Here is a 27,365-nt window from a genome sequence, read left to right on the forward strand (position 1 = left end):
ATGGCTGAAAGTGGTGAAAAATGTTAAGTGAGATAATATCATTTAATGACCCCCCCACTCCCCGCTCTGCCTAATGCCATTGTTAAATGAACGTGCAGATGTTAAGCAAGCATGGGGTACCAGATGAGTGGTGGCGGAGGCATTGGGAGGCCCACCACCCAGTTGACAGACAAGCACTAAAAAGCTTTGCAAAGCCAAAAGAAACCCAAAAGAGTGGAAGAGTTCAGCTAGATTAAGGCCCAGCATTGCATTCTAATGACAGAGACTCCCAAACAGCCCTCCATGCTTGGTGGATGAAGCCAGGCTTGTGGGATGGGCCTCTATCCTGATCAGCTGCCTATTGGCAGAATGACCAATTCATCAGGGCCACGGGGTCTTGCCCATTTCGCCCCAGATTTTTCCAGCACAGTTGAACCTCCAAGGCACTTTGTCCATGGCTGGTCCTCAACCACTGATATACTACCACCACAATTTCTCCACTGCTTCTCCAAGGATGCCTAATCATAGCCAATGCATCACAACCCAAATCTTGACAACCAGTTCCCTTCATGGAGAATTAAATGCCGGTTCTGGTTCTGGTGCACTTTTGGTGCGCACCCGATGGCAAGAAACACAGGGGGCAGTGGTATAGGAGGTTCGGGGGGGGGGCTGCATTTCAAATTCAGCAACAGTGTTTGGATGGTGAGGGGAGGGGATGACAGAGAGGGTTTGCCAGCAGCCTTTGGATAGCGCAGGGTGGAAGATGAAGAGAATGGCTGAAATGTGCTATTCTTATTTCCCGCATCTGTTACCTACTTTTCCAGTGAGAAACAAGCATCAACACACAAACACCTTCCATGGGTTTAAATTAAATGTTAATGTTTAATTGTGTTTCATTCTTTGGTTCAGCTCTGATGAACTTTGTGTTTTGTGCCTTTCTGTCTCTCGTTGGAAAGGTAGATTTCAGGTTGCTGCTGGCTTACTTTAAAATGATTTCCAACTCCCCTTTTTTTCCCTTCTGACTTCCTTTTTGTCAAAGTTCAGCAGCTGTGCCCTTAAAAAAAGAAAAGAAAAAAATCTGGCATAATCCCCTTCCCCCAAGTGTTGAACATTTTCCTGATCTGACCTTCACAGGCACCACATTGTATAAAAGCCAGTGGAAGTGCCCATCTAGCCTACATCTGAATGCTGAAAAGGGGGCATATAATTTCAAAAGAGGCTGTCTCACACTCACCATCACCACTACTCCTTACTTAGAACAGGACCGAGTGATTTGTTTGTGTTGCACATCAGTCTCCACCTTTTCTTGTAAAAGAGAGCTTGAAAATAGCAAGAAGCAGAATTCATCTATAATCTGACTGCATAATCCCAACATTGCCTCTTGAGGAATAAGTGACTGCTCCACATACTGAAAAAGAAGCTCTGCTGGTTATATTAAGGCAGCAATGTCTCGTTTGTTAGTTGGGGTAGGGAGGAAATCGCCAACCACATTAAACTCTAACGGATTACATCTGAATTGCAACTCAGCAATGAGGATGAATACTATTAACAGATTTAACAGATTAACAGAGTTGGAAGGGACCTTGCAGGTCATCTAGTTCAACCCCCTGCCCAAGCAGGAGACCACACATTTGCCTCTACATCTGCCTCTATACTACCTGCTTTTGAAGGAAGAGTGAGATACCACACATGCTATTTCTGCTTTTCTACAGCCTGATAGTTTGCCTTCAAGTAATTCAGGTTCATGTTTCTTCTTCAGATATTGTGGCAGATTGAAGAGACTTATTCTTCTGATTCATGTATGTGCTGCTTTACACTATTCATAGATAGCATAGTTGGGTTCTGATTTTTTTTTAAAATCTAGATTTCAGATTCTCTTCAGTGCATTTCTCGGAAAGTTTTGATACATTCAAGAATAGCTTTATATGAAATACAATGCTAATTAAAGCATGAATAACTGTTGGTAAGCTAAAGGTAAAGGTTCCCCTTGCACATATGTGCTAGTCGTTCCCAACTCTGGGGGACAGTACTTATCTCCATTTCTAAGCCGAAGAGCCAGCGCTCTCTGAAGACGTCTCCATGATCATGTAGATGGCATGAAGGTGCACAGAACACTGTTACTTTCCCACCAAAGGTGGTCCCTATTTTTTCTACTTGCACTTTTTGCATGCTTTCGAACTGCTAGGTTGACAGAAGCTGGGATACGTAACTGGAGCTCAATTCGTTATGTGGCGCTAGGGATTCGAACCGCCAAACTGCGAACCTTTCTGATCGACAAGCTCAGTGTCTTAGCTACAGAGCCACCATTTCCCTCTGTTGGTAGAGCTTCCAAATTGAGGGATGGTCATAAAAGAGGAGCCCTGGTGGCAACAGTGGTTAGAATGCAGACAGACTCTGTCCACAGCTTGGAATTGGTTCCTGATGGGGCTCAAGGTTAACTTAGCCTTCTGTCCTTCTGAGATTGGTAAAATGAGGATCCAGATTGTTGGGGGCAATTTGCTGACATTCTAAACTGCCCAGAGGCTAAGTGTAATTGCGAAAATATACTTGTGTGAATCTGTTCCATGCAACTTCTGCCACTAGAAAAACAAATAAACGTGTTGGCTCAAATGACACTAAATCTAACTTACATGAACAGCCATTGGCTTCTTCGGACTGGAGAATTAAATAGCAGTTACAACTATTGCAAATCTAGGAGTGGGAGCATTGACATAAATAGAGACCTATCTACTTCAAAGGGAATAATGTTTGTACCAACAGAAGACAGTACTCATTGTAAAATCAAATTGTGATAAGAAGTCGATACAACAAGAAGTACAATCTAGAACATGGTTGAAAAGTAGAAGACATTCTAGATGGAGGCTGTCACAGAAATTCAATACTGAAGAGGAGAAAACTTAAATGCAAGAAACTCAATTTTCTTAAATATAAGAAGCACCATGCTAGGGCTGGGACTGTAGGCCCAGTCAGACAGTCATATTAAAAAGCAATCCACTTGTCCATAAAACAGGAGAAAATCATGGTTGTCAAGGTAGCAGAGGCTGCAGAATAAAATAGGAAAGGTTAGCAGGAAAAGTGGGGATAGATGGCTTTTTCCCACCAGTGTAAAATTTCTTCTCAAATTATATCGTGTATACGTCTGACTAAATCATTTAGGCTATGTGCTCTCTATATTTAGCAAATACTTGTTTATTGTATTAAACAAGGTATTCAGAAGCACTTGCTAGCACAAGAATCCTCAAACACAGTCCTGAATCTAGCAGTGGAAAATGTGGAGAAAATCTAGCATGGGCTTCATACGATCAATCAGGTAAAATAAATCTTTGTTCCTATATACGAAAAGCATGTATGAAACCTTTTAGTGTGTGTGTGTATGTATGTATGTATGTATGTATGTATGTATGTATGTATGTATGTATGTATGTATATATATATATATATATATATATATATATATATATATATATATATATATATATATATATGTATTAGTGTTACAACCCCTGGTATGCCTAAATATGGGAGGAAGGTCACTACTCTCTCTTTCTGTCCTTCGGCTTCATCACAGAAGACCATGCAGGCAGAAAACCATATTTTTATTTTTAATGTTGCCTTTTATATTTGTGTTATATTTGTACTGATAAATTTGTACTGATAAAGTCTCCCTTTATTTATTTATCAGTACAAATATAACACACACACACACACACACACATATATATATATATATATATATATATATATATATATATATATATATATATATATATATATATATATATATATATATATATATATATATATATATATATATATATATATATATATAAATATAATGTCTTGCTGTATAGCATAATCTGTAGCACATAGAAATAGAACCCCAATTAATAAATGCATTTAAAGCATCTACTCAACAGCCTGTTAAATCTTTCATAGATATTGTACGCTCTCTAGGGTTCTAAATATCATGTAGTGTAAGCTTCTATGTGAATTATCCCACATACTCCAGAAGGAGCAGCTCTGTGCCAAGATTCATTTATGCACATTCCATTTACTCTGATGGAACTTGATAGCTGAACTATAAGCAGATCTATAAACTTAAGCTGAACTATAATCAAGACATTTTTTGAGTTTTATGGACTAATGGAATGAAGTGTGTCATGTAAAAAAAAATCCTTTTTAGAATTTTTGGAAAAGGGGAACTCTGCATTAAGGGGAATAATCTGGGAAGTTTATTTTAAAGAGAGCTTCAACATTAATTTCTCTTGAATTTTGCTTATAGCATTTTTTTAAATATGGAAAGGTTCCCTTAACTTTCATTTCTTTCCTACCATGCGAACTCAAAGTACAGTAATTTGAATTTCCCTTTAACCTGGCCTATTGACATCTCCATTCCTTTCTTTATTCTGATATTTCATCCCACTCCCTTATTGAGCAAGTAAATCTTTCTGATTTGCTTGTACACATCCATAAACTTGACTTATTTATATATCAATCTGCAGACTTTTAAAAAATATGATTAAATATATATCTCCAAAATTTAAATATGTATTTCCAAATGTGTGCTTTAAAAAGTAAGATGTGCAATGTAAATATTAGAATATTTGGTAAAGAAAGCATGTAAATCACAGAATACATTAAATTGCCTTGGAGAAAACAGATGAAGTTATTTGCTACCAAAATTTGCAATATATCAAACACTTGTATTCTTGTTTTTTTATACATTTTCTGTGGCCACAAGTAAAGGGAATGAACTATTCTTGGATAGTTGTATTGTCTCTACAATATTTAAACCTGCTGTGTCTAAATCTATTATTGCTGGATAGTTTTGGTAGATACTAGAAAAGTAATTAAATTGTTAGACTAAGGTAGTGAGATCCAGATCAAGTCCTCGTTTGATCATGAAGCTCATAGGTTAACTTGAGGCTAGAAAATATTTCTACTTAGTCTACCTCACAAGACTGTAGTGATAAAATGCAGAGAATAGGAATAAGGTAACAAAGATCTGAAAGATGGTAACAACAGTGCGCCAATGATTGGAAAAAGTTGTTGAAAATAAGTGAAACTAGAAAAGGAATATGCAGGGAATAGACATATGCCATCTCACATTGACTTTCCAATTTTAGCCATGGAATTCAAGGTAACATACATAAGTGTTCTGACCCCCCCTTCCTCCGTTGCCCACACAGCACACACACTCTGGAACAGTACAAGGGAACAAGGTTTATTACACCAACAGACAAGAGGTTTTGTGGCAGCAAGCCACCAAGACAGAACTCACAAAGACAGAACACACAAAAGCAGCAATCCAGCTTGCCAGGATCCCAGACTAGAGTTGCTGTCAAAAGTCCTTTGTTGATTGCTACGCAGAGCCTGTCCAGAGTCAACCCTTTTATAACCTAAAAAGGGCGTCTCCCAACAGCACCTGAGAGCTCTTTACTGCCTATAATTACGCCCACGCTCCTTGCGTTTGTGGGCGCGCCGGAAACGAGCATCTCGAAACGCCCTACTAAGTCCTGAGTCACTATCCTCTCCGCTGCTCCAAGGCAGGGCATCGGGAGTCCTCCTCCTCTCGCTCTCACCGCTGCTCCATGCCTCTGGCGCCACCTGGTGGCCGACCAGACTCTCGGATTCCTGCTCAGCCTCCGAATCCTGTCCAGGATCGCACATCTCCTCTGGAGCTGACTCGTATGGAGTATCACTCTCGGAGTCTGGTGACAGCGGCACCGGCTGGGCCACAACACTATCCCTCACCGCAGGGCCCTTCCCCCGGGCCTGACGCTCGGGATGCGGTCGAGAGGGAAATTGTCCATGATAGGCCCGCACCAAAGCTGGAGCATGCACAGCCGTCGCATCGGTCCAGGACCCCCCGTCCGAGTCCTCGTCCACCCAGTCGACCAAATACTGGAACCGACCCTTGAGCCATCTCGAGTCACGGATCCGGGTCACTCTGTGCGATGGCCGTGCGTGCACCTCAGGCGACGACGACAGGGGTGAAGAGGGACGTCGGAGAGGACAATCCAACCGCTCAGGGATCAGGAGCGAGCGATGGAACACCGGGTGTACTCGCATCGAGCGCGGGAGGGTCAGGCGATAGGCCACCGGATTGATAACGGCCTCCACAGGGAACGGCCCCAGATACCGGTGGTCCAAATTCCTCGTAGGCCGGTGGGACGGAAGATGCCGCGTGGACAACCACACGCGATCACCCACGGCCAATTCCGGCACCGCACGGCGAGACCTGTCCGCCACCCACTTGTAATCCTCCTTCGCCTGATTCAAGTAGCAGCGCACCATCTGGTGAACCGCCTGAAGCTCAGAGAGGAAATCCTGCGCTGCGGGGACCGGAAAGTCCACGGGGGTGAGAGGGAAAAAATGAGGGTGGTACCCGACGTTCGCCATGAAAGGCGTCGTCCGTGTGGAGGAGTGCTGCGAGTTGTTGAACGCAAACTCCGCCACGGTGAGGTACTCCACCCAATTGTTCTGCTGCTGGTTCACGAAGCAGCGCAGATATTGTTCCAGAATCCCAATCACCTTCTCCGTCCCTCCATCGGTTTCAGGATGGTGCGCCGAGGACAGACAAACTTGAACGTCAAGAGCGGCCATCAGCCCTTTCCAGAACTGGGCCGTGAATTGTGTACCACGATCGGAGAAGACCCAGTCAGGTAGGCCGTGCAGCTGGAACACGTGCTGGATGAACATGCGGGCGGTGGCGCGGGCTGTCGGCAATCTCCGGCAGGGGATGAAATGCACCATCTTGGTGAGCATGTCCACCATCACTAGGACCGTAGTGAAACCGGACGACGGAGGCAGTTCCGTCAAGAAGTCCATGGACACGGCTCCCCTGGGTCTGTCCGGGGTCGGCAATGGCTGTAGCAAACCTGGAGGAGCTCCCGTCGCTGATTTGGCTTGTCGACACTGCACACATGACGTGACGTACGTCTGCACGTCGTGTCGCAGGCGAGGCCACCAAAACGTACGGGAAACCAGGTGCAAAGTTTTGAACAGGCCAAAGTGTCCTGCTGCCGGAGTGTCATGACATTGGGAGAGAACCAATCCACGGAGCGGTCCTGCAGGCACGTAGAGCCGATCCCGATACCTCAAAAGGTCCTCGTCAAAGGTCCACGGGGATGTCGGCCCTACCTCTGCCCGCCGTTGTTCCACCCACTCGTCGTTTCGCTGCACATTCCGTATCAACGACCGTAAATCCACAGGTTCCTGGATTGCAGCGAAGGACTCGACGGGTAGGACCGTCCGGGGGGGCAGTGAGTCAGCAGGGTCTGAGTACTCCGGCTTTCTAGATAGGGCATCCGCCCTCTGGTTCAAGGCACTGGGGATATACGTGACCTTGAAGTGGAACCGGGCAAAAAACAGAGACCACCGGATCTGGCGCTGATTGAGCTTCCGCGCTGTTGTCAAAAACTCCAGATTCCAATGGTCTGTCCGGACTTCGACCTGATGCCTGGCCCCCTCCAGGTGATGTCGCCAGGCTTCGAACGCCGCCTTGATAGCCAGCAACTCCTTCTCCCAGATGGTATAATTGCGCTCGGAAGGATTGAGTTTCCGAGAGTAATAGGCGCAAGGGAAAAGGGTGCCATCAGGGGCGTGAGCCTGCAACAACACCGCCCCACCGTGATGTCGGACGCATCCGCCTCGACTACAAAGGGGTGATGGGGATCAGGGTGTTTCAAGATCGGCTCCTTTGTAAAAGCGCGCTTCAAGGCCACGAACGCTTGTTGTTCTGTGGACCCCCAGTGAAACGGCACTTTCTTTTGCAGGAGCCGAGTGAGGGGCGCGGTCAAGAAAGCAAAGCCGGGGATGAAGGACCGGTAGTAGTTGGCAAACCCGAGGAATCTCTGAACGTCTTTCATCCGTCGAGGAGATTGCCAACTTCGTAATGCCTCCACCTTGCCTGGCTCCATCGCAATTCCTTCAGGGGATATACGGTGCCCCAGGAACTCGATGGTGGTCTGCCAGAACTGACACTTCTCCAGCTTGGCAAACAAGCGATGCTTTCGAAGGCGCTGCAAGACCTGACACAAATGCTGTTGATGATCCTTCCGAGACGTAGAGTAGATCAAGATGTCGTCCAGGTAGATGACGACAAACTGATCCAAAAGGTCCCGAAAGATATCGTTCATAAAATGTTGGAAGACAGCTGGGGCATTGGTCAACCCGAACGGCATGACCGTATACTCAAAATGTCCGTATCGGGTGCCAAAAGCTGTCTTCCATTCGTCCCCCGCCCTGACTCGAACCAGATTGTAAGCTCCACGTAAGTCCAGTTTTGTAAACACTGCGGCCTCCCGGAGCCGCTCCAACAACTCGGGAATCAGAGGCAACGGGTAGCGATTACGGATCGTGATGGCGTTCAAGCGCTGGTAATCGCAACAAAGTCTTAGATCCCCGGTCTTCTTTTTGACGAACAAAACCGGGGCAGACAAGGGCGAAGACGAAGGCTGGATAAAACCCCGGGCCAGGTTCTTGTCAAGGAAGTCCCGCAATGCGGCCAACTCCGGTTCAGACATGGAGTATAGGCGGCCCGTCGGGAGTTTCGCATCAGGTACCAGGTCAATGGGACAGTCGTAAGGCCGGTGCGGTGGCAGTTGATCCGCCTCCTGCTCGCTAAACACGTCCGCGAACTCCGCTAAATCCGACGGCACTGTCACCTCGGCCGAACTGGGCACCTGAGCCGCGCAAACATGACGGGTATGGTCCACGCATTGCAAGGACGGGAACGAGATGCGATTCTGCGACCAGTGGATCTGGGGATCGTGCGCCCGCAGCCAAGCCAAGCCCAACACCACGGGGAAATGCAGACCCGAAGCCACGTAAAATTGAATGGCCTCCTCATGCTCCCCGAGGATCAGGCACAAAGGCTGCGTGGCGTTCTTGATGGGCCCAGACAGAAGCACCCAGCCGTCAATGGTCTCCATTTGCATCGGAGGGTCTACCGGGCACAGAGGGACGTGATATTTCGTGACAAACGCTGCATCCATAAAATTCGTGGTAGCCCCGGAATCGACCAAGGCATGGGCTGGAATTCCCTGCGGACTACCCGACAAGAGAATGTGCGCTGCAAGAATCAGATGTCGTGGAGGCCCCTCCGCCTCTGTTCCCGCCTGTGCCCGACCCGAAGTCTCCCTCAGATCGGGCTTTCCCCGTTTCCCGAGACGGAGGTCCGTCATTGAGGGGGGGCCGTAGACCGTGCAGCCCCTCTACCTCCCTTCTTGGGGCAACCCGTAGCCAGATGTCCCGGATCCCCACAGTAAAAACACAACCCCCCTGCACGCCGTCTCTCCATCTCCGTGCGTGACAAGCGGGGTCTGGCTGCACCCAACTCCATGGGCTCCTCTCGTGGGACAGGAGTCTCTCGTGGAACTGGCACTCTCAGCACCTCCTGGGATGCTCGGCGAGGCCTCCGCCTCTGCAGCCGGCCGTCAATCCGGAGGCATAGATGAACCAACGTGTCAAACGTTGGAGGCCTGTCCACTCTCACCAGCTCATCCTGCAGGTCCTCTGACAGGCCATCCTGAAAAGCATCCATAAGGGCTGGCTCATTCCACTCAGAGTCCTGACTGAGCAGCCAGAACTCGGTAACGTAGTCCAGTAAAGAACCACGCCCTTGGTGCAACTCTTTCAGGAGTCTGGTGGCTGTTTCTCCTTTGATGGGGTCCTCGAACGTCAGCCGAAGATGAGTGCAAAAACCCTGGAAGTCATCCAGCAGGGGGCTCGGCTGAGTCAGCAAAGGCGTAGCCCACCGTGCTGCTGTGCCTGAGAGCAAGCTTATCACAAAGCCCACCTTCGTCTGGTCGGTGGGAAAGTCCTCCGCTCTCAAGGCAATGAACAACCGGCATTGGCCCAGGAATGCCGGGAAAAGTTTCGGACTGCCATCAAACTTATCCGGCATGGCCACTGGGCATTTCCTTTGTTGCTGCTGGGGGGGTGGGGGGTTGGCAGGAGCAGACAGCTGTGCAACTTGCGCTGTTAGCAAGGCAAGTTGCTGTGCGAAGAGAGCATTCTCCGCCTGAAGTTGCTCCATCATAGCTGAATGGAGATACGTTTGGGGTAGCAATCAATCTGTTCTGACCCCCCCCCTTCCTCCGTTGCCCACACAGCACACACACTCCGGAACAGTACAAGGGAACAAGGTTTATTACACCAACAGACAAGAGGTTTTGTGGCAGCAAGCCACCAAGACAGAACTCACAAAGACAGAACACGCAAAAGCAGCAATCCAGCTTGCCAGGATCCCAGACTAGAGTTGCTGTCAAAAGTCCTTTGTTGATTGCTACGCAGAGCCTGTCCAGAGTCAACCCTTTTATAACCTAAAAAGGGCGTCTCCCAACAGCACCTGAGAGCTCTTTACTGCCTATAATTACGCCCACGCTCCTTGTGTTTGTGGGCGCGCTGGAAACGAGCATCTCAAAACGCCCTACTAAGTCCTGAGTCACTATCCTCTCCGCTGCTCCAAGGCAGGGCATCGGGAGTCCTCCTCCTCTCGCTCTCACCGCTGCTCCATGCCTCTGGCGCCACCTGGTGGCCGAACAGACTCTCGGATTCCTGCTCAGCCTCCGAATCCTGTCCAGGATCGCACATCTCCTCTGGAGCTGACTCGTATGGAGTATCACTCTCGGAGTCTGGTGACAGCGGCACCGGCTGGGCCACAACACATAAGGGTTTTTCCATTTGTGACAGCAATGTTGTTGGCTGAGCTATAGGGATTTTGAACAACTTACCATAGCTGGCTAGCTCTGGCCACCATGCTCTAGCCAACTTGCTTCTGCCAACTTGCCTTTGCCAAGTTGACACAGCATAATTTCACACTGTCAACTCACTGGGGAGACAACTCACCACGGACGGTTGTAGGAAAAGCCAGGTGGATAGATAAGTGAGAAAGTGGGCAGAGTGTGCGAGGTATGGCAGGTAAGAAAGCAGGTGGGCAAAGCTTGTGAGTGTGGCAGGGGGATGGACCATGCCACCAGCAGAAGAAGCAACATAGAGCATGTCCCACCATGCAGCAGCAGCCACAGCAGCCCAATTGCTAGTGAACCAATGTTTGATTCAAGTTGGTGTGGGCCACGACAAGGCAGCACACAGAACACTCCTCTCCCTGTCCAATGCATCTTATGTGACCATGGTGATGCCAGTGCACCTTACCACCCCCCACCTCCATGCAGCTAGTGCTCTTGTACTGCCTGCCCTGGCTGCCCCCACCATCCTTGACCACTTCTGTCTGGAGCCAGCAATTGGAACTTTAAAAAAAAGATAATTTGCATATATGCCCAAGACAAAACACAAAATAAAACACTGAGCTTCCTATGCCTCATTTTCATTAATCCCATTGCAGCTTGCACTGAGTACCAATTAGTTGGCAGGCGGCTGGTTCTGCAGGGACAGACTGCACTTTCAGCTCTGGCTGCTACTGCAGCTGGTGATGTGGTCCAACCTCTTGCTGCGTGCTCTATCCACCCACTTTCTTGATATCAAGCAACTAGCAATGTTGTTGGCTTATATGTTCTGCTCACCACTTGCTCACCTGCCTGGCTTTCACTCTGGCTGCTCAGGCAATCCATCGTCTTGCCACACCCCATACACTTTGCCCACTCACTCACTGTCACTGCGTTAAATTGTTTGCTAGCCGAGCTGAGAATAAATTACTGCGCAGGTCATAAGCCTTATCAGCAATGATGTACTGTGCCTGCTCATCACACATTCCAGAGACTTCTTTCCTTTTGATCTTTGTTCATCTTCAAGAAGGTGGACAACATTTGTTCTTGCCAAAATGTAACAATTAGATAGGTTTGTTTATTTTCTTATTTTGTTATTTTTGTATTAAAGCTTGTTTTTAATTAGAACATGTTTCCGGGATTTTATTTATTTTTTCGCTTCTTGAAGATATGCCTGTTTGGAAAAGCTGTCGACTCCTAGATCTCATTAGTTCAGGGTGAAATCTTCCCCTGACACTCACCAGCTGCTACCCATGCATTCTGGCCACCATATCACTCTCCCACTGCACTGCTCACCACTCAGTTGCCCATTCTGCTCTTCCTCCAGCTGCTCAGGCAATCCACCCTCTTGCTACAACCCGCCCACTCTGCCCACCCACCTCTTGACCCCTGCACCCCATGCATTCTGCCTACCCACTCATTGCCCTGCCTGCCCAACTGGCTTTTCCTTCAACCAACTGCAACAAGTTGTCCCCATGGTGAGTTGGCCATGTGGAACTGTCCTGCAGCAACCTGGTAATGGCAAGTTGGCAGTAGCGAGCTGGCCACAGTGAGTTGCCCCATTCTGATATGGCAATATACACAAAACTGTCCCCAGTGTCATGCACTTTATAATATGATGTGGTTCCTATATGTACGTCTTTAAATAGTCCCGATATAGGTTAGTACTTCAATATCAACATTCTTCTTTTAGCTTGCACTTATATGCATGTTGATGTTAAATTTTAGAAAATCACAAGCAAATATTTTAATAATTACAGATCATTCATACATAAACAAAAGCTATTTCATAGCTACCCAGGCCTTTAAAAATTCTTTCAATAGTATTATGTAATTACCAGATGTGGGTTGCTCCTGGTTCGGCCCGGATCGGGCAAACCGGTAGAAGTGGTGGCAGGAGGCTCCACCCACCCACCTGGATGCTTCTGCGCATGCGCAGAAGCTTCATTCATCAGTGCCCCCCCCCAAACCGGTAGTAAAAACCGGTAGTAAAAAAACTTGGTGCTTACAATTTTCTTTAACTTATTTTAATAATTTCTTAAGAAATCAAATTATCATGGCTAATGGTCAATATCTTAATTAAACTGGAATTAATAACATAATTTGATAATCTGTAACTGTCAAGAAGAGAGAGAAGGGAAGGGAAGAGTTCACTTCATTCCAGTTCCATTGCAGAGTTTTCTTTGTCTTGCAGGAAGCGAAGTAGCTGACAGATGGTATAATGAAATAAAGAATTATAATTTCCAAAGCCCTGGTTTTTCCTCTGGGACAGGTAGGTATACTGGGCACTGTTTTGTATGGCACAGAAAGAAATATTTGGTTTTTTCTTAGATTGTAAAATCTCATGCTGACAGAGATACAAGAATGTAATGTTCAAATATTGACAGAAACATTTTGGAGTCATAGGAATGTATGGAGGGTGAAAACATTGTAAAATATTTCTCTAATGTTTTAATTCAAAGCATCATTGATTGCAAATATAGGTATAGTTTACATTCTCAGAAAAGAAATGGATTCCAGTACTTAGAAATTTAATAATGTGAGTTTATTTGTGTACTGCACTTTACATTTTAATGAATTTGCCTTATTTATAAAATATATAGCAATAGCGCTTAGACTTATATAGCACAGAACAGTGCTTTACAGCTCTATACAGCAGGATACAGAGTCAGCTTATTGCCTCCAACAATCTGGGTTCTTTTTTTACCAACCTTGGAAAGATGGAAAGCTGAGTCAATTTTAAACTGGTGAGAATTAAATTGGCGAACTGCTGGCAGTCGGCAGTCAGCAGCATTAGCCCTCAATATTGTCCACTATGTCACCATGGCTCTTAATAAAATATGCAAGTATTATATTTACAATATGCAAAATACAACACACACGCAGACACACGCGCACACACGCGCACACACACACACACACACACACACACACACACACACATTTATATACCGTATTTTTCAGAGTATAAGATGCACCTTTTTCCTCAAAAAAGAGGCTGAAAATCTGGGTACGTCTTATACATTGAATACAGCATTTTTTGCCTCCTGAACCCCCGCCCCTTCACCAAAATGGCCGTGCATACCCTAATGGAGGCTTTCAGAGAGCTCCTGGGGGCTGGGGAGGGCAGAAATGAGCAAAAAATGGGCTGTTTTTTGCCCCCCCCCAGCAGCACTATAAGCTTCCATAAAGCACGCAACTTTTTTGACAAAAAACGGGCCTATTTTCGCGAAAAACGGGCCACATTTGGGAGGTTTGCAGAGTGCAAAAACACTTTTGTTTTCCTTTTGGAAAGCTCTTTAACTGATTGATGAGAATTACATTGATCAAGTGCTGTGCCAGCAGAAACACCTACCTATCTACTGTATTTCTCTCTCTCTCTATTTCTCTCTCTCTATCCCTCTACCTACCTACCTACCTACCTACCTACCTACCTACCTACACACACACACACACACACACACACATACTCCCTACCTACCTACTGTATTTCTCTCTCTCTCTCTCCCTTTATCTACCCATCTAACTACTCTCTCTCTCTCTCCCTACCTATCTACTGTATTTCTCTCTCTCTCTATTTCTCTGTCTCTCTCCCTCTACCTACCTACCTACACACACACTCTCTCTCCCTACCAACTTACTGTATTTCTCTCTCTCTTTCTCCTTCCCTTTCTCTACCTACCTACCTAACTACTCTCCCCCTCTCTACCAATCTACTGTATTTCTCTCTCTATTTCTCTCCTTATATCCCTCTACCTACCAACCTACCTACTCTCTCTCCCCCTACCTATCTACTGTATTTCTCTCTCTCTTTCTATTTCTCTCTCTCTATCCTCTACCTACCTACCTACACACACACGCTCTCTGTCTCTTTAATTTCTCTTTTTCTCTCCCTTTATCTACCTAACTACTCTTTATTTCCCTCCCTCCCTACTGTATTTCTCTCTCTTTCTCTCCCTCTTTATCCCTCTATCTACCTACCTACTTTTTTTAAAAAAAATTGCCTCTTCAAAACCTTGGTGCATCTTATACTCCGGTGCGTCTTATACTCCAAAAAACACGGTATATATTTTCTTCTGTTCAGTTATGTCTGCCTGGACAAGTTCCTGCAGTTTTCTTACTTATATAAAAAATTTTTTTTTTAAAGAAAAGGTTGTGGGAGAAAAGTACCCCCCCCTCTGCCTTCTCAAAATTAAAGCAGCTCATTTTTTTGGCACATTGTTAAATCTTTATTACATGGAATACTGATCAGTTTTTTCCTTTATGCTACTGAAGAGAGGCAGGTCATATATAGAAAGTGAATAACATCTATACTTTTGTATCACATTGAAGCCAACACACAAATTTATAACCAGGTTACAATGGAAAATGCTCTAGCTGACTCTAGAAATAGCCATATCTCTTAATTTCCACAATTGGATAAATTACCCATTTGTCCTGGTACTTTGGTTAAAAATGTGAAAGCTATCTTTTTTCAAAAATGAGATTATATACAATTATATATGGGTTACATGAGTATTTTAAAAAGTTTTATCATGTATATTTACAGAAAAATCTATACATATATAAGCCAATTTTAGGTGTACTTTTTCATCTTACCCATAAATGTATATGTCATCCCCAAGATTATAATCTTGGCTTCTCTTAGGAAAAGAGGCAAGTTTTAAGGGATCATTGAATTTTTGACTCCCATCAGTTAACACAATTTAATTATATGGGGTAAGGGGTAATTTTATATATCTATATCTACATCTACATCTATCTATCATCTATCTATCTATCTATCTATCTATCTATCTATCTATCTATCTATCTATCTATCTATCTTCTATATATCTGTGTCTGTGCGTGCATGTGTGTGTGTGTGTGTATTTGTGTTACAACCCCTGGTATGTCCAAATATGGGAGGGAGCTCACTACTCCCCCTTTTTGTCCTTCGGCTCATTACAGAGGACCATCCAGGCAGAAAACCATATTTTTATTTTTAATACAACACACACACACACACACACACACACATAGTGTAAAACAATTTGTTTCCATACTAATTAAAAAGAGAAATAAATTAAAATAAGATGTAGTATCCCAATCATACCACAAGATGGTGATAAATCACTACAATTTATTCATTGATTGCTAGAGTTGGACTCTTTTACTGCAAAAATGGCTTAAAGCTAGCTTAATGAAGACAATGCAAAATATACAGCAACTGTCAGTATTATATACTATTTAAACTCAGTTTGTTTAGAGACATAGATATAAAGGATTATAGCAGAATAACAAAATAATAGAAAAGAAGAGGGACCTTGGAAATCTTCTAATCCAACTCCTGCTCATGCAGGAAACCTTATACCATTTCAGGCAAATGGTTGTATTGGAGCATTCACAATTCCTGGAGACAAGTCTTTGCACTGATTAATTGTTCCAACTGTCAGGAAATTTTTACTTGGTTCTAGGGTATGTCTCTCCTTGACTAGTTTCCATCCATTGCTTCTTGTTCTGCCTTCAGGTGCTTTGGAGAATAGTTTGATTATTTTTTCTGTATGGCAGCCCCTTAGATATTGGAACATTGCTAACACATCACCCCTAGTCCTTTAAAACATTTTTTAATTAGACACACCCAATCCTAGCAATAATTCTTTATATGTTTTAGACTCCAATCATCTTTGTTGCTCTTTTGTGCACTCTTTTTAGAGTGCCAGCGTCTTTTTTACTTTGTGGCAACCAGACCTGGATGCAGTATTCTAAGTGTGGTCTTACCAAGGCATTATAAAGTAGTATTAACACTTCATGTGATCTTGATAAAATCTCTCTATTAACGTAGTCTTGGCTTTTTTGGCAGCTGCAGTGCACTGCTGGCTCATATTTAAGTGATTGTCTACTAGGACTCCAAGATCTCTCTCACAGTTACTACTATTGAGCAAGGTACCACATATACTGTACCTGTGCATTTTGTTTTTCTTGCCTAAATATAGAACTTTACTTTTTTCACCACTGAATTTCGTTTTGTCAACAGGGCCCAATGTTCAAATCTATAAAGATCCTTCTATATCTTAAGCTTATCTTCTGGAGTGTTGGCTATTCCAGCTTAGTGTTATCTGTAAATTTGATGAATTCCCCATCTATCTCTTCATCCAAGTCATTGATGAAGATACTGAAGAGACAGAGCCTTGGGGTACCCCACTGTATATGTCCACCCAAGTAGATGCAGTTCTATTAGGACTCCACATCGAGTACGGTTGGTCAGCCAGTCTATCTGGTGGTGATGCTGTCTAACCCACATTTTCTATCTTATCAAATAATAGGTTGTGGTCTATCAAATGCCTTACTAAAGTCAGTGAATGATATCCATTAGCTTTTCTCTGGTCAACTAATTTTGTCACTTTGTCAAAGAATGTAATAAAACTTGTCATGATCTGTTTTTGACAAAATAAAATATTTATTTATGAGCCACGGTGCAGTGGTTAGAGTGCAGGACTAGAGGCTATTTCTGCAGACTGCCAGTTGCCTGCAATTTGGCAGTTTAAATCTCACCAGGCTCAAGGTTGACTCAGCCTTCCATCCTTCCAAAATGAGAACCAGATTGTTGGGGGCAATATGCTTACTCTGTAAACCGCTTAGAGAGAGCTGTAAAGTACTGTGAAGTGGTATATATGTCTAGGTGCTGTTGCTATTATTATACAGTAAATAAATAATAAAATAAAGCAAAATAAATTATTTTTAGGGTTAGGTTTTTAAAATAAATACATCTATATAAAATAAATAAATCTATACTTAGAGTTAACCCTAAACTCTGATTTGAGGCTAAAATGGTTCTTACATATCTACAGAATTAAGCAAGATTTATTCTTGCTTAATACTAAGATTTCCTGGAATTCTAGTGAGTCAATTCTGAATTCTAGTGAGTCAATTCTGAATTCTAGTGAGTCAATTCTGAAGCTGTGCAAGGATATTAAATTGAACATGTTTATTGCATCAGTCCAGTTTCTCAGAATTCTGCCTCTTGTTAATATATTCCTATTTAAGAAAAGAAGAAATGATAACATCTAAGATATGCCTAAAGGCTAAAGATATCTCTATGTGACAGAAGAAATGGTTTCTTCTTGAAATTTGCTAGTTGCTTCTAGTGAATTTGTGTAAAGGTTTACAATCTGCACATTTACTACATAGATAGTATATATCTTTTTAATATGCCCTCTTAGGCTGGAGAGAGCAAGTTGCAATTTTATGTTAATCCCAGGTTTTCTTCAAAAACTCTTCTCTTCTTCTCTTGCTAAATTTGTAATCCACAAAGGCCCACCAAGCCCCAGTGTTCAACCACAAAGTCTCATAAATCACCAAAAGGAGAACTCAAAAGGTATTTCACTTGATTCTAAAAGTAAATCCCTGCTAGTTCCCAGCTTCAGTTTATTCTCTGTTTAGCTTCCATGTGAGTTCAGAGAGCTACAATTTATTAAAAAGTTACAATATTTCACTCTCTATTTCTGCTATCCAGTATGAACAGTTTGCAGGTGCAGACAACTTGCTTATTACTTGTAGCAGACAAGCTAACCAGATGTTCAAGCCAGTTCATTTCACTCACTTTTACTTCTAAATGTCTTTCTCGGCCTTTAGATGTCGCTATTGCTCTATTTCTCTCCTTTTTCTCTCTTTTTAACTTATATAATATTATCCAATCCAAACTTTTTAAGGGTTCCAGGGCCAGAATTTCATATTCCAAAAAGTTTTCAATTCAGTTAATATTGTTGTTGAAATGACCAGCCCAGTTTTTCCAGCTTCAAACTTATTTCTCTCTCTCATACAGTTCTCTTTCCCTTTTCTGGATCTGCAAACAGCTCTCATGCTTGCTCGCAGCTATTCTTGGGGGTGGGGGTGGAAAAGATACAATTCTAACTCCTCCTTTTTGAGTTCCACTTTTACCCAGGCTAATTATTAAGGTGGCAAGTTCCTCAACAGTTGTTGGAAAAGTCTCACCCAGATCAGTTACACTGTTCCTCAGTCTTGCTTCATTGGTCAGATGTCACCGCCTTGGTCAGGCACTTAATGGCCGTCTTTTTCTTCCAGCTGGGTTGAGAGCTTCCTCTGGATCAAACAATGAGTTTGTGATCTCCTTGTGATCAACGGAGTGTCCTCTCTGTCTTCATCACCCCTGCAGGGTGACTTGGGTCCAAAAGGACCTATTCACAGGTAGAATCTGCCGAGTTTCCATGAAAACACACCATGTCACCACAATGTCAGCCTTGCCTCTGCAAGTTGCTATTCTGTTATGTCCTCATATTAGAGATTTCATGATTCTGCACTTCAGAGTGGTTGGGAGATTGCTGTGGGTTTATGTATTACTTGATTCCTTAAGGTCAAGTAACCTAAATTCCCAAGGCAATTATAGTTCATAAGACTTGGTACATTGAAAAAAGGAGAGCGTTCTGTGAGTCAGATCCTAATAGAGGAATTATTAAGTTAATTGCAGTGGCTGTATGTACTTTATAGATCTCACAAAGAATGAAACTGATAACATATTAGTCCTAGTGGTTAAATAAAATGTAAAAGCACATTAACTAGAACTGGTTATATTTATTTAATCTCAGTGTCATCCTTAAAACAGTTCCTACGGAGGTGTTTAGAGTTGGGTTTAATCCAAATAGAAGGAATCAATTATTGATGTAATCTAAACAAATTAATTATAGTGGTACCTTGGTACTCAACTGCTTTGAAATTCATTGAATTCAGTATTCAACCTATTCTGACATGAACATTTTAGCCCAGTGCTCATCATTTGTTTGGTATTCAACACACAAGCTAGAACCTGTTGGTGTTGGCTGTCTTCTAACTCATTGCATTCTTCCTTATGGGAAAAATGTGTACGGTGCTCATCGTGATTGGTACTCATTGCACCTCCTGGAACCAATTAATGATGAGTATGAGATACCGCTGTAGTTACAAATGCTAGTTCACCAAACTCTGAACAAAATTAGTAATAATTGAACAGCGAATGGATAGCACAGATGAAAGAAAGCACAGATAAAATTCAATGCAATGCGTGTAAGAACAATAAAGAGACATAAGCAGTAGGTTTCCTCAGGAATCTGTATTAAAATTGCTATATTTTTAATATCTTCGTAAATGATCTGGAAATGAGGGAGCATGAGGCAATCCTATTTGATGATGCCATCAAATAGTTTAGGATGGGAATATAATAGAATAGAGCTGGAAAGGACCTATAGTTGGCTTTTCTTTGCCTGTGTAAAACCGTATTTTCCTCTACATTGAATTCATTTTGTTAGATAGGGCCAGTGGTGGGTTTCAATCAGTAGTGGTTTGGTGGCCTGGGTCGCTGGAACAGGCAGCGACCTAGGCCTGCCATGCCCCTGAAATGGTTAATCTTGTTTTTTGCTTCTGTGCATGCACAGAGCAATTTTTATTGCTCTGTGCATGGACACATAGCGTACATCAAGCACGTGCAAGTACGTGGCGCATCCACGAGTGAATCGGCAGTAGAGACTTCTGGAACCCACCCTGGATAGAGCCCATTGTTCAAGTCTGTCAAGGTCTTTTTGGATTCTGATCTTGTCTTCTGGGGTGTTGACTATTCCTGCCAGCTTAGTGTTCATATGCAAATTTGATGGGTTCCCCTTTTATTCTCTGATCTAAATCATTTATGAAGATATTGAAGAGTACTGAGTTTAAGTCAGAACATTGTGGTACTCCACTGCTTACTTCCCTCAATTGTAAATGTTAGTACCATTAAGGATTACTCATTGATTACTCAGCCAGTTACAGATCCAATAGAGAATGTTGACGTGTTCCAATGAGTCTCTCCAATTGGGAAATATGTATTAAAATATTCAGACAATGAATGAAACTAAATGGTGGGGGAAAGTGGGAACCTTTTTCACAGAGTCCATAACAAATCCCTTAAAATTGCAAGATAGTCATCATGGCATCATATGGAGAGATTCAGAAGAGGATTACACAAATTCATTAGTGGTAAATCTACTTCAATTGAAGTTACTGAAGTTATATTCAATAACTTATTGAAACCAATTTGCAGGGAAAATTGTTCCTCTGCAAGGCTAAGTACAAGAGCATAAAGAGTAGAATTTCAGTTCAGTATTTCAATATTACACACACACACACACACACACACACACACACACACACACCGGAATCCAAATAAATATAATAGTAATAAGAGCATTCCCAAACACAGTGATACATAAAACGAACAATACAGTTAAATAAATCTTTCCTCAGTGTCTAAAAAGAAAAGCAATTCAGCTTCTCAATAATGATTCTGAAGTGAGATTAAGATCAGGAACTCTCCATTTCAAGCCACTGTCAATAGAATATATATACAGTTTTTATATATATATCAATTATCTATTTTGCATTTACTATAGGAAAAATATATGCATGTGGAAATGTGTATTACAGTTAGCCAAGAATATTTGGTTTGTATTCATTGTTATAATGTACCCTAATTTGAGGGAATTATATCCTATTTAACTTTGACTTATGCTAAAACAGAAAAATAACCAAGCATTCTTTGCATAAGTTAGTCTTGCATAAGGTTTTTATTTTTAGAAAGTTACAAAAGCAAACCTCTTTCATTCACATGTATAATTACTTGAAGCAATTTTTCCTGAACTACTGATTTAGTATTTCTTTCTCTTTGCTTAGTATAGTCTGATATGTACGACCAAAGTCCTTTTTTTTTAAAAGAGCTAATGCATTATTTTTACAATACACTTGATTTTTCAGGTCATTTCACAGCAATGGTTTGGAAGAACACAAAAAAGATGGGAGTTGGAAAAGCAGCTGCAAGTGATGGCTCCACATTTGTAGTGGCTAGATATGAACCTGCTGGCAACATTGTAAACTCTGGGCAATATGAACAAAATGTTTTTCCACCCAAAAAGTAATATTCTTTTTTTATAACAGGTTACAAAAAGAAAACTGAGAGTTAACCTGATTACATTGGATAAACCACTGTTGAATGGTACTTTAGTCTTTAAATGATTATTTCAAGAAATGTTTAATGGACAAGCAGTTCTGCCTACAAAATTAATTCTTGTACCGAAACATTCCTGAAACACAATGAAAACACTGAAAGATAATGACAAAAACCAACATATGGAACATACATTTCAAAAAATGTAAGAGCAAAATATATTAAAAAAACAGTATTAACAGAAATGTAAGAGCAAAATATATTAAAATAACAGTATTAAGATTATAATATTTTGATATTAAAGTTTGCAAGTATGTTTAGAGGTTTATATAATTTCATATCTGTACAGAATTCCTTCTCTAAAATACATTTGCAAACTTTAATATCAAAATACTATAGTTTTAATACTATTATTTCAATACATTATATTTTCAAGGATTTCTAAAAAGAGGAAAGACTGGTTTTAATTGCGTATAATTAAATGCTCATAGGGATTGATTGCGTTGCAACAATTTTAAATACACTAGACTGAATGCATATGAAAAATAGCATATGTCCTAACATAAATTGCATGAAACTATTTATCTGGCGCATCCAGTGTTTGTAGATAAGCATGGACTAGTATAGTAGGGTTGTAGGCATTCTGAAAACATAACTATTTCCACAGAGCACAAAACTTATTGATCCACTAGACCAGGCATGTCCAAAGTGCGGCCCGGGGGCCCAAATGTGGCCCTTTTTCAAATTTAAAGCGGCCCGCAGCCTCTTCTCCCCACTGGAATTATTTGTTTAGTCTTTCATAAAATACCGTATTTTTCGAAGAATAAAGATGCATCTTTTTCCCCTCAAAAAAGAGGCTTAAAATCTGGGTGCATCTTATACACTGAATACAGCATTTTTTGCCTCCCAAAACTCTGCCCCCTTCACCAAAATGGCTGTGCATAGCCTTTAGGAGGTTTTCAGAGTGCTCCTGGGGGCTGTGGAGGGCATAAATGAGCAAAAAATGGGCCATTTTTTTGCTCAACTTTGCCCCCCCCAGCCCCCAGGAGCACTCTAGAAGCCTCTTAAAGGCTATTCATGCCCTTTAAAAAAAAATGGGCCGTGAAAAATGGGCCATTTTTGGGAGAGTGCAAAAACTTTTTTTTTAATTTGCCTCTTCAAAATCTTGGTGCATCTTATACTCTGAAAAATACGGTAGTCAATTCGCATTTAATGTTAAGGGTTCAAAGAATGTCAGGCTGAATGATCGGCCCCACACATTTTCACCTCACCAAATCTGGCCCTCCTTGCAAAAAGTTTGGACACCCCTGATTAGACTCTCATCTGACTTCTTTTTGCTTTTATATAAAATGCAAGAACAGATTAAATTAATAGTTTCATTTCTCAGTCTGGAAGTTAGCTGAAGCTTACAGAATTACTATTTAATAAGCATCTTACCCTTTTTATATTGCAAAGACTTTGTGTCAGTGCAGTATATGGAGAGTGAGGAGCTCCTATTAGGGACAGCTGACAAGACTGGGAAATCAGTTAGTAGCTGCTGGGGAAGTGCTCCATTACCACAATAGTCATAGCTTTTGCTTAGAAGCCACACTTTTGAAAGGAATTTTAAAAAAGACTTTAAAAGGTAAAAAAATTTAAACTCTCTTGGTTAGGATAAACAGAGACTCTTAAAATAAATATATCACCCAAGACATTTTTTAAAATTTGAAATGGTGCCAATTTTATTCCCATATAAAACTTTGTAAGACTAGCAAAAAACTTTCAATAGATTTACACCGAATGGGAGAAAACTTGAAATAAATTTTAAGACTTTACAGGATGGACCCAATTAGCAAAAGAAAGCTCAGGACCATATTGGTTGGAAACATATGAAAAAGGCCGCCATGCTGGAGTGGTTAGACAATGGCTAAAATTGATGATGATGATGATATTCTTCCATCAGATCCTGTCTAGTTCTTGGAGACTGCCTGACCAAGCCCTGCAATTTTCTTGGCAAGGTTTATCAGAAGTAATTTACCATTGCTTCCTTATTAGAGCTGAGAAAAAGTGACTGGTCCAGAGCCCTAAATGTCATGGGTGCAGGCTATTTGAGGAGCCATCTCACTCCAATAAGAATTGCCTGCCCCACTTACTCCAGTGAAAGGAGCCTGCGATGGACCCTGTCGGCCAAGAAATTCCAGCCAGCAATGCCAAAGAAGAGCCTTTTCTACTGTGGCCCCAGCCCTGTGAATCATTCGACGATGATCAGAAGTGAGAACTGTTCCAACTCTTCCAGCATTTTGGAAGGATAACAAAACCTGATTTTTCCAGTTGCCTTATGAAGTGTTCACTGCTGGAAGTGGTTGATAGAGTAAGGAGAAATCTCATCCCAATGTCGTTGTCTCCCTTATTCTAGTTTTTTTTAATGTTTAATGTTTAAAATTGTTTCTATACTTCTTAAATTTTTCTGTAAGCCACCCAGAGTCACCTTATCATCGACAGGGGAAATATATAAATATAAACAAACAAACAAACAAACAGTCATCCAGTTGACTTTGTGACTAGAACTCATTTCCTGGTTTCTAGCCTGATGCCTTAACCAAACTGGCTGTCTAAACTATATTACTGTGTAATATACCGTTTCCCCAAAAATACGACATGTCCTGATAATAAGGCCATGCCACATTTTTCTGGTGGGCAAAAATATAAGCCCTCCCCTGCAAATAAGCCCCCTGGACAAACCCCCACCTCCGGCCAGGCAGAGCGCCGCTCACCAACCTAGTGGTATCCTGAAGGTGCCAAGCCGCAGGAACTGGGGGGGGGAGGCAAAGGTGATTGCGTTGCTTGGCGCCTTCGGGATACAGCTAGGTTGGTGAGCAGTGCTGTGCCTAGCTGAAGAGGGGAGTTGCCGGGCGGCTCCCAAAGAGCCAGGCACAGCCTCGGGGTGAATGATTGTGTTCAGCGCAGCACAGCAGCCACGAAGCGACCACGCTCATGAGCAGCCACCTGGCAAACCCTCTTTCCAGCCGGGCACAGCACCATTCACTGATTTAGGGCTATCACCAAGCCACGTGAGCTCCTGTTCGCTGCTGCCCGGCTCTCGCGGCTTGGCACCTTCGAAATGCCTCTGCATGGCTGGAGAGGGGGGTTGCGCACTCGCTTACGCGCCTCCCAGCCTCACGATGCCCTGGCCCAGCTCTCCCTGCAGAGCCAGAGCTGCTGCTGCCGCCATCCCAGCATGGCTTTTTTGGCGGCTTCCAAACCGAATCTTCCAGCAGTGGCCACTCTGGGCATATGCTCTATGGTTGTGGGTCAGCTGCCGGCAGAGCGTACAACCATAGAGCATATGTCCAGAGTGGCCACTGCTGGAAGACTTGGTTTGGAAGCCACTGAAAAAGCCATGCTGAGATGGTGGCGGCACAGCGGAGGGGCTCTGGGTCTGCAGGAAGAGCTGGCCCAGGGCATCGTGAGGCTAGGAGGTGTGCAAGCGGGAGCAGAACAGCCGCTCGAGCAACCTCCCTCTCCAGCCATGCAGAGCGCCATTCACTGGCATTTTGAAGGCGCCAAGCCGCATGAGCCGGGCGGCGGCAAACAGGCACTCACATGGCTTGGCGATACCTCTAGGTCAGTGAATGGTGCTGTGCCCAGCTGGAAAGGGGGTTTGCCGGATGGCTGCTCCTGAGTGTGGTCTCTTCATGGCTGCTGCGCTGTGCTGCTGCATCAGCACAACACAGCCATTCGCCCCTGAGGCTGTGCCCAGCTCTTTGGGAGCCCGCTCGGAAGAGAGCAGCCGCCCGGCAACCTCAAAACAATAAACCCTCCCCTCATAATAAGACCCAAGCCATATTTTGTGGGTAAAAAGAAAATAAGATCCTCTCTTATTTTTAGGGAAACACGGTAGTATAATATAGTATGCATAGTACATCACAGATAACAAAGTTGAGAAAATGACCAAATAATAGAATAGAATAGAATAACAGTTTCTCTCAGGCTTAATCCCAAAGACAACACAGTAAAATTCAATCAAGTTGACACCGCCCCCCATTTCTAAGTCTAGAGATTGGAGGGTCTAGCCCCGTGATGGAGAAACTATGGCACACGTGCCGGAAGTGGCATGCAGAGCCATCTCTCTGGGCATGCCAGCCATCACCCATTGCTGTTCTGGGTTCTGGTGCGCAGAAACTGAAATACCACATAAACCAGCATGTGCATGCCAGAAACTGGAAGCTAAGCCGGCACAACAAGGCTACAGGCTGGATTTGGAGCTATGGGCTGGATTTGGGCCCTTGATAAATGCTTCTCTTGACATAGTTTATCTTATAGGGTTTTAAGCATCCTGTTCGTTCACTGTACTCTCCCTAATGACTGCAGGTTATAAGGGGTGTGTAAGTTTTGGGTGTCATACAAGGCTTGTCGAATATGTTAAATGATCTGAAAAACAAAATGCTTTCCTCAATCCATGTCCAGTGTGCTAGATATCCTTTAGGACAGGGCTGTCAAACTCCCAGCCCATGGGCTGGATGTGTCATGTGCTGGCCACACCCATGCCCGGTTTAGTGAAAGAAAAAAAGTCCTGATATTTCACGTGACACTGCCGTGACAACGTGAGATTAACACCACCTGCTTTAGAAGGTATTGAGCAGTTTCAATGGCAGTAGCATGTCACGAAGGAAAAGCTGATAGCCAATAAGTTGATCTTTACACAGAAGCAGCTGCTGGAAGCCATAAACTTCTCTTGGGAGAGGTGTAACATCCTTTCTCCTTACCAATGAGTAAAAAAAGAAAAGAAAAAAGAAAACCTAAAAAATCCAAACTAAGTACAGAAGTGCACCCACAGGAAAATGTGTAAATGGAGAAAAAACTGTACTTGAAAAGAAGAATTTTACTTGGGTGCAAAATTTTATTCTGGTGAGCTCAGATGAATGATATGATTGTCAGCACTCTTTGTTGGATAGAGAGGAGTCCTTTCCTCCTTACTCCAAAGAGAGAGGTGACAAATTACACCAACTCAGTATTTACTCTATCTTCTTTTGCTTTATATCAACTGCAAATCTTTGTTTATAAATGTTTTTTTTTAATTTTTCAGTGTAACTACAGGTTTTTTAAATATTAAAAGCTGCATACTTTTAAGATTATACTTTATAAAATCAATTGAATGCAATCTCTTTACAAAGGTTTTTTCCTCCAACCATAAATTCTGCATATTTATAAGGATTATAATCACTCTGAACTGAATTTATATGAATGAACCAAATATGAATTTCTATGTACTAAATGGTCTGAACAAATTGAATGTTCATTTATAGACCCTTTGGCTGCAAAGGGTCTGACACAGAAAGGCAAAGCTTTGTTTACCTTATAGAACCTCTGATTGTTGCAAGGCAAGGAATTGGTTCTACTAATCACAAAGCAAAACAACAAATGTAAGTAAGCTTGCAAATGTATTAGAATAGTAAAATGGTGATTTATGAAGATTGTAGAATTTGCTTTAAGCTGGCCATAAGATATCACAATTTCTATTTCTCTGCAATTATTACTCTAACCCAGTGGTCGGCAAGCCGCGGCTCGCGAGCCACAAGCGGCTCTTTACACATTTTAATGCGGCTCTTCTGTGTGTCGGGCGCCTGCTCCCCTCCCTCCTCTCGGGCACTTCAAAACAAGCGCCCCTTTGCCTTTTTTCTTTTCGATCCACAATGATTAGGGAGGATCCTGAAGTCGGGCGGGGACGA

The 27,365-nt window shown here is 42.9% G+C and overlaps 1 protein-coding gene across 2 annotated transcripts in view; it reads left to right on the plus strand.

The window, feature by feature from the left end:
- Positions 1-24,788, plus strand: part of GLIPR2 (GLI pathogenesis related 2) — a 59,690-nt gene extending 34,902 nt beyond the window's left edge. Inside the window, exons 5-8 of one of the 2 annotated variants that reach the window (XR_014176833.1) lie at positions 3,186-3,289; positions 12,904-12,981; positions 21,468-21,862; positions 23,692-24,788. Coding sequence is in view for 1 of the 2 variants with exons in the window: in XM_081971633.1 (XP_081827759.1) it covers positions 3,186-3,289; positions 12,904-12,981; positions 21,468-21,628 (343 nt within the window). In the remaining variant the exon portion in view is untranslated. Of the gene's footprint in view, positions 1-3,185; positions 3,290-12,903; positions 12,982-21,467; positions 22,574-23,691 lie in introns of those variants that run through there. The other variant, XM_081971633.1, reaches the window with a different exon arrangement.
- The last annotated feature ends 2,577 nt before the right edge of the window (positions 24,789-27,365 follow it).

The sequence above is a fragment of the Natrix helvetica genome (genome assembly GCF_964273705.1).
Source record: "Natrix helvetica genome assembly, chromosome: Z".
NCBI lineage: Eukaryota > Metazoa > Chordata > Lepidosauria > Squamata > Natricidae > Natrix > Natrix helvetica.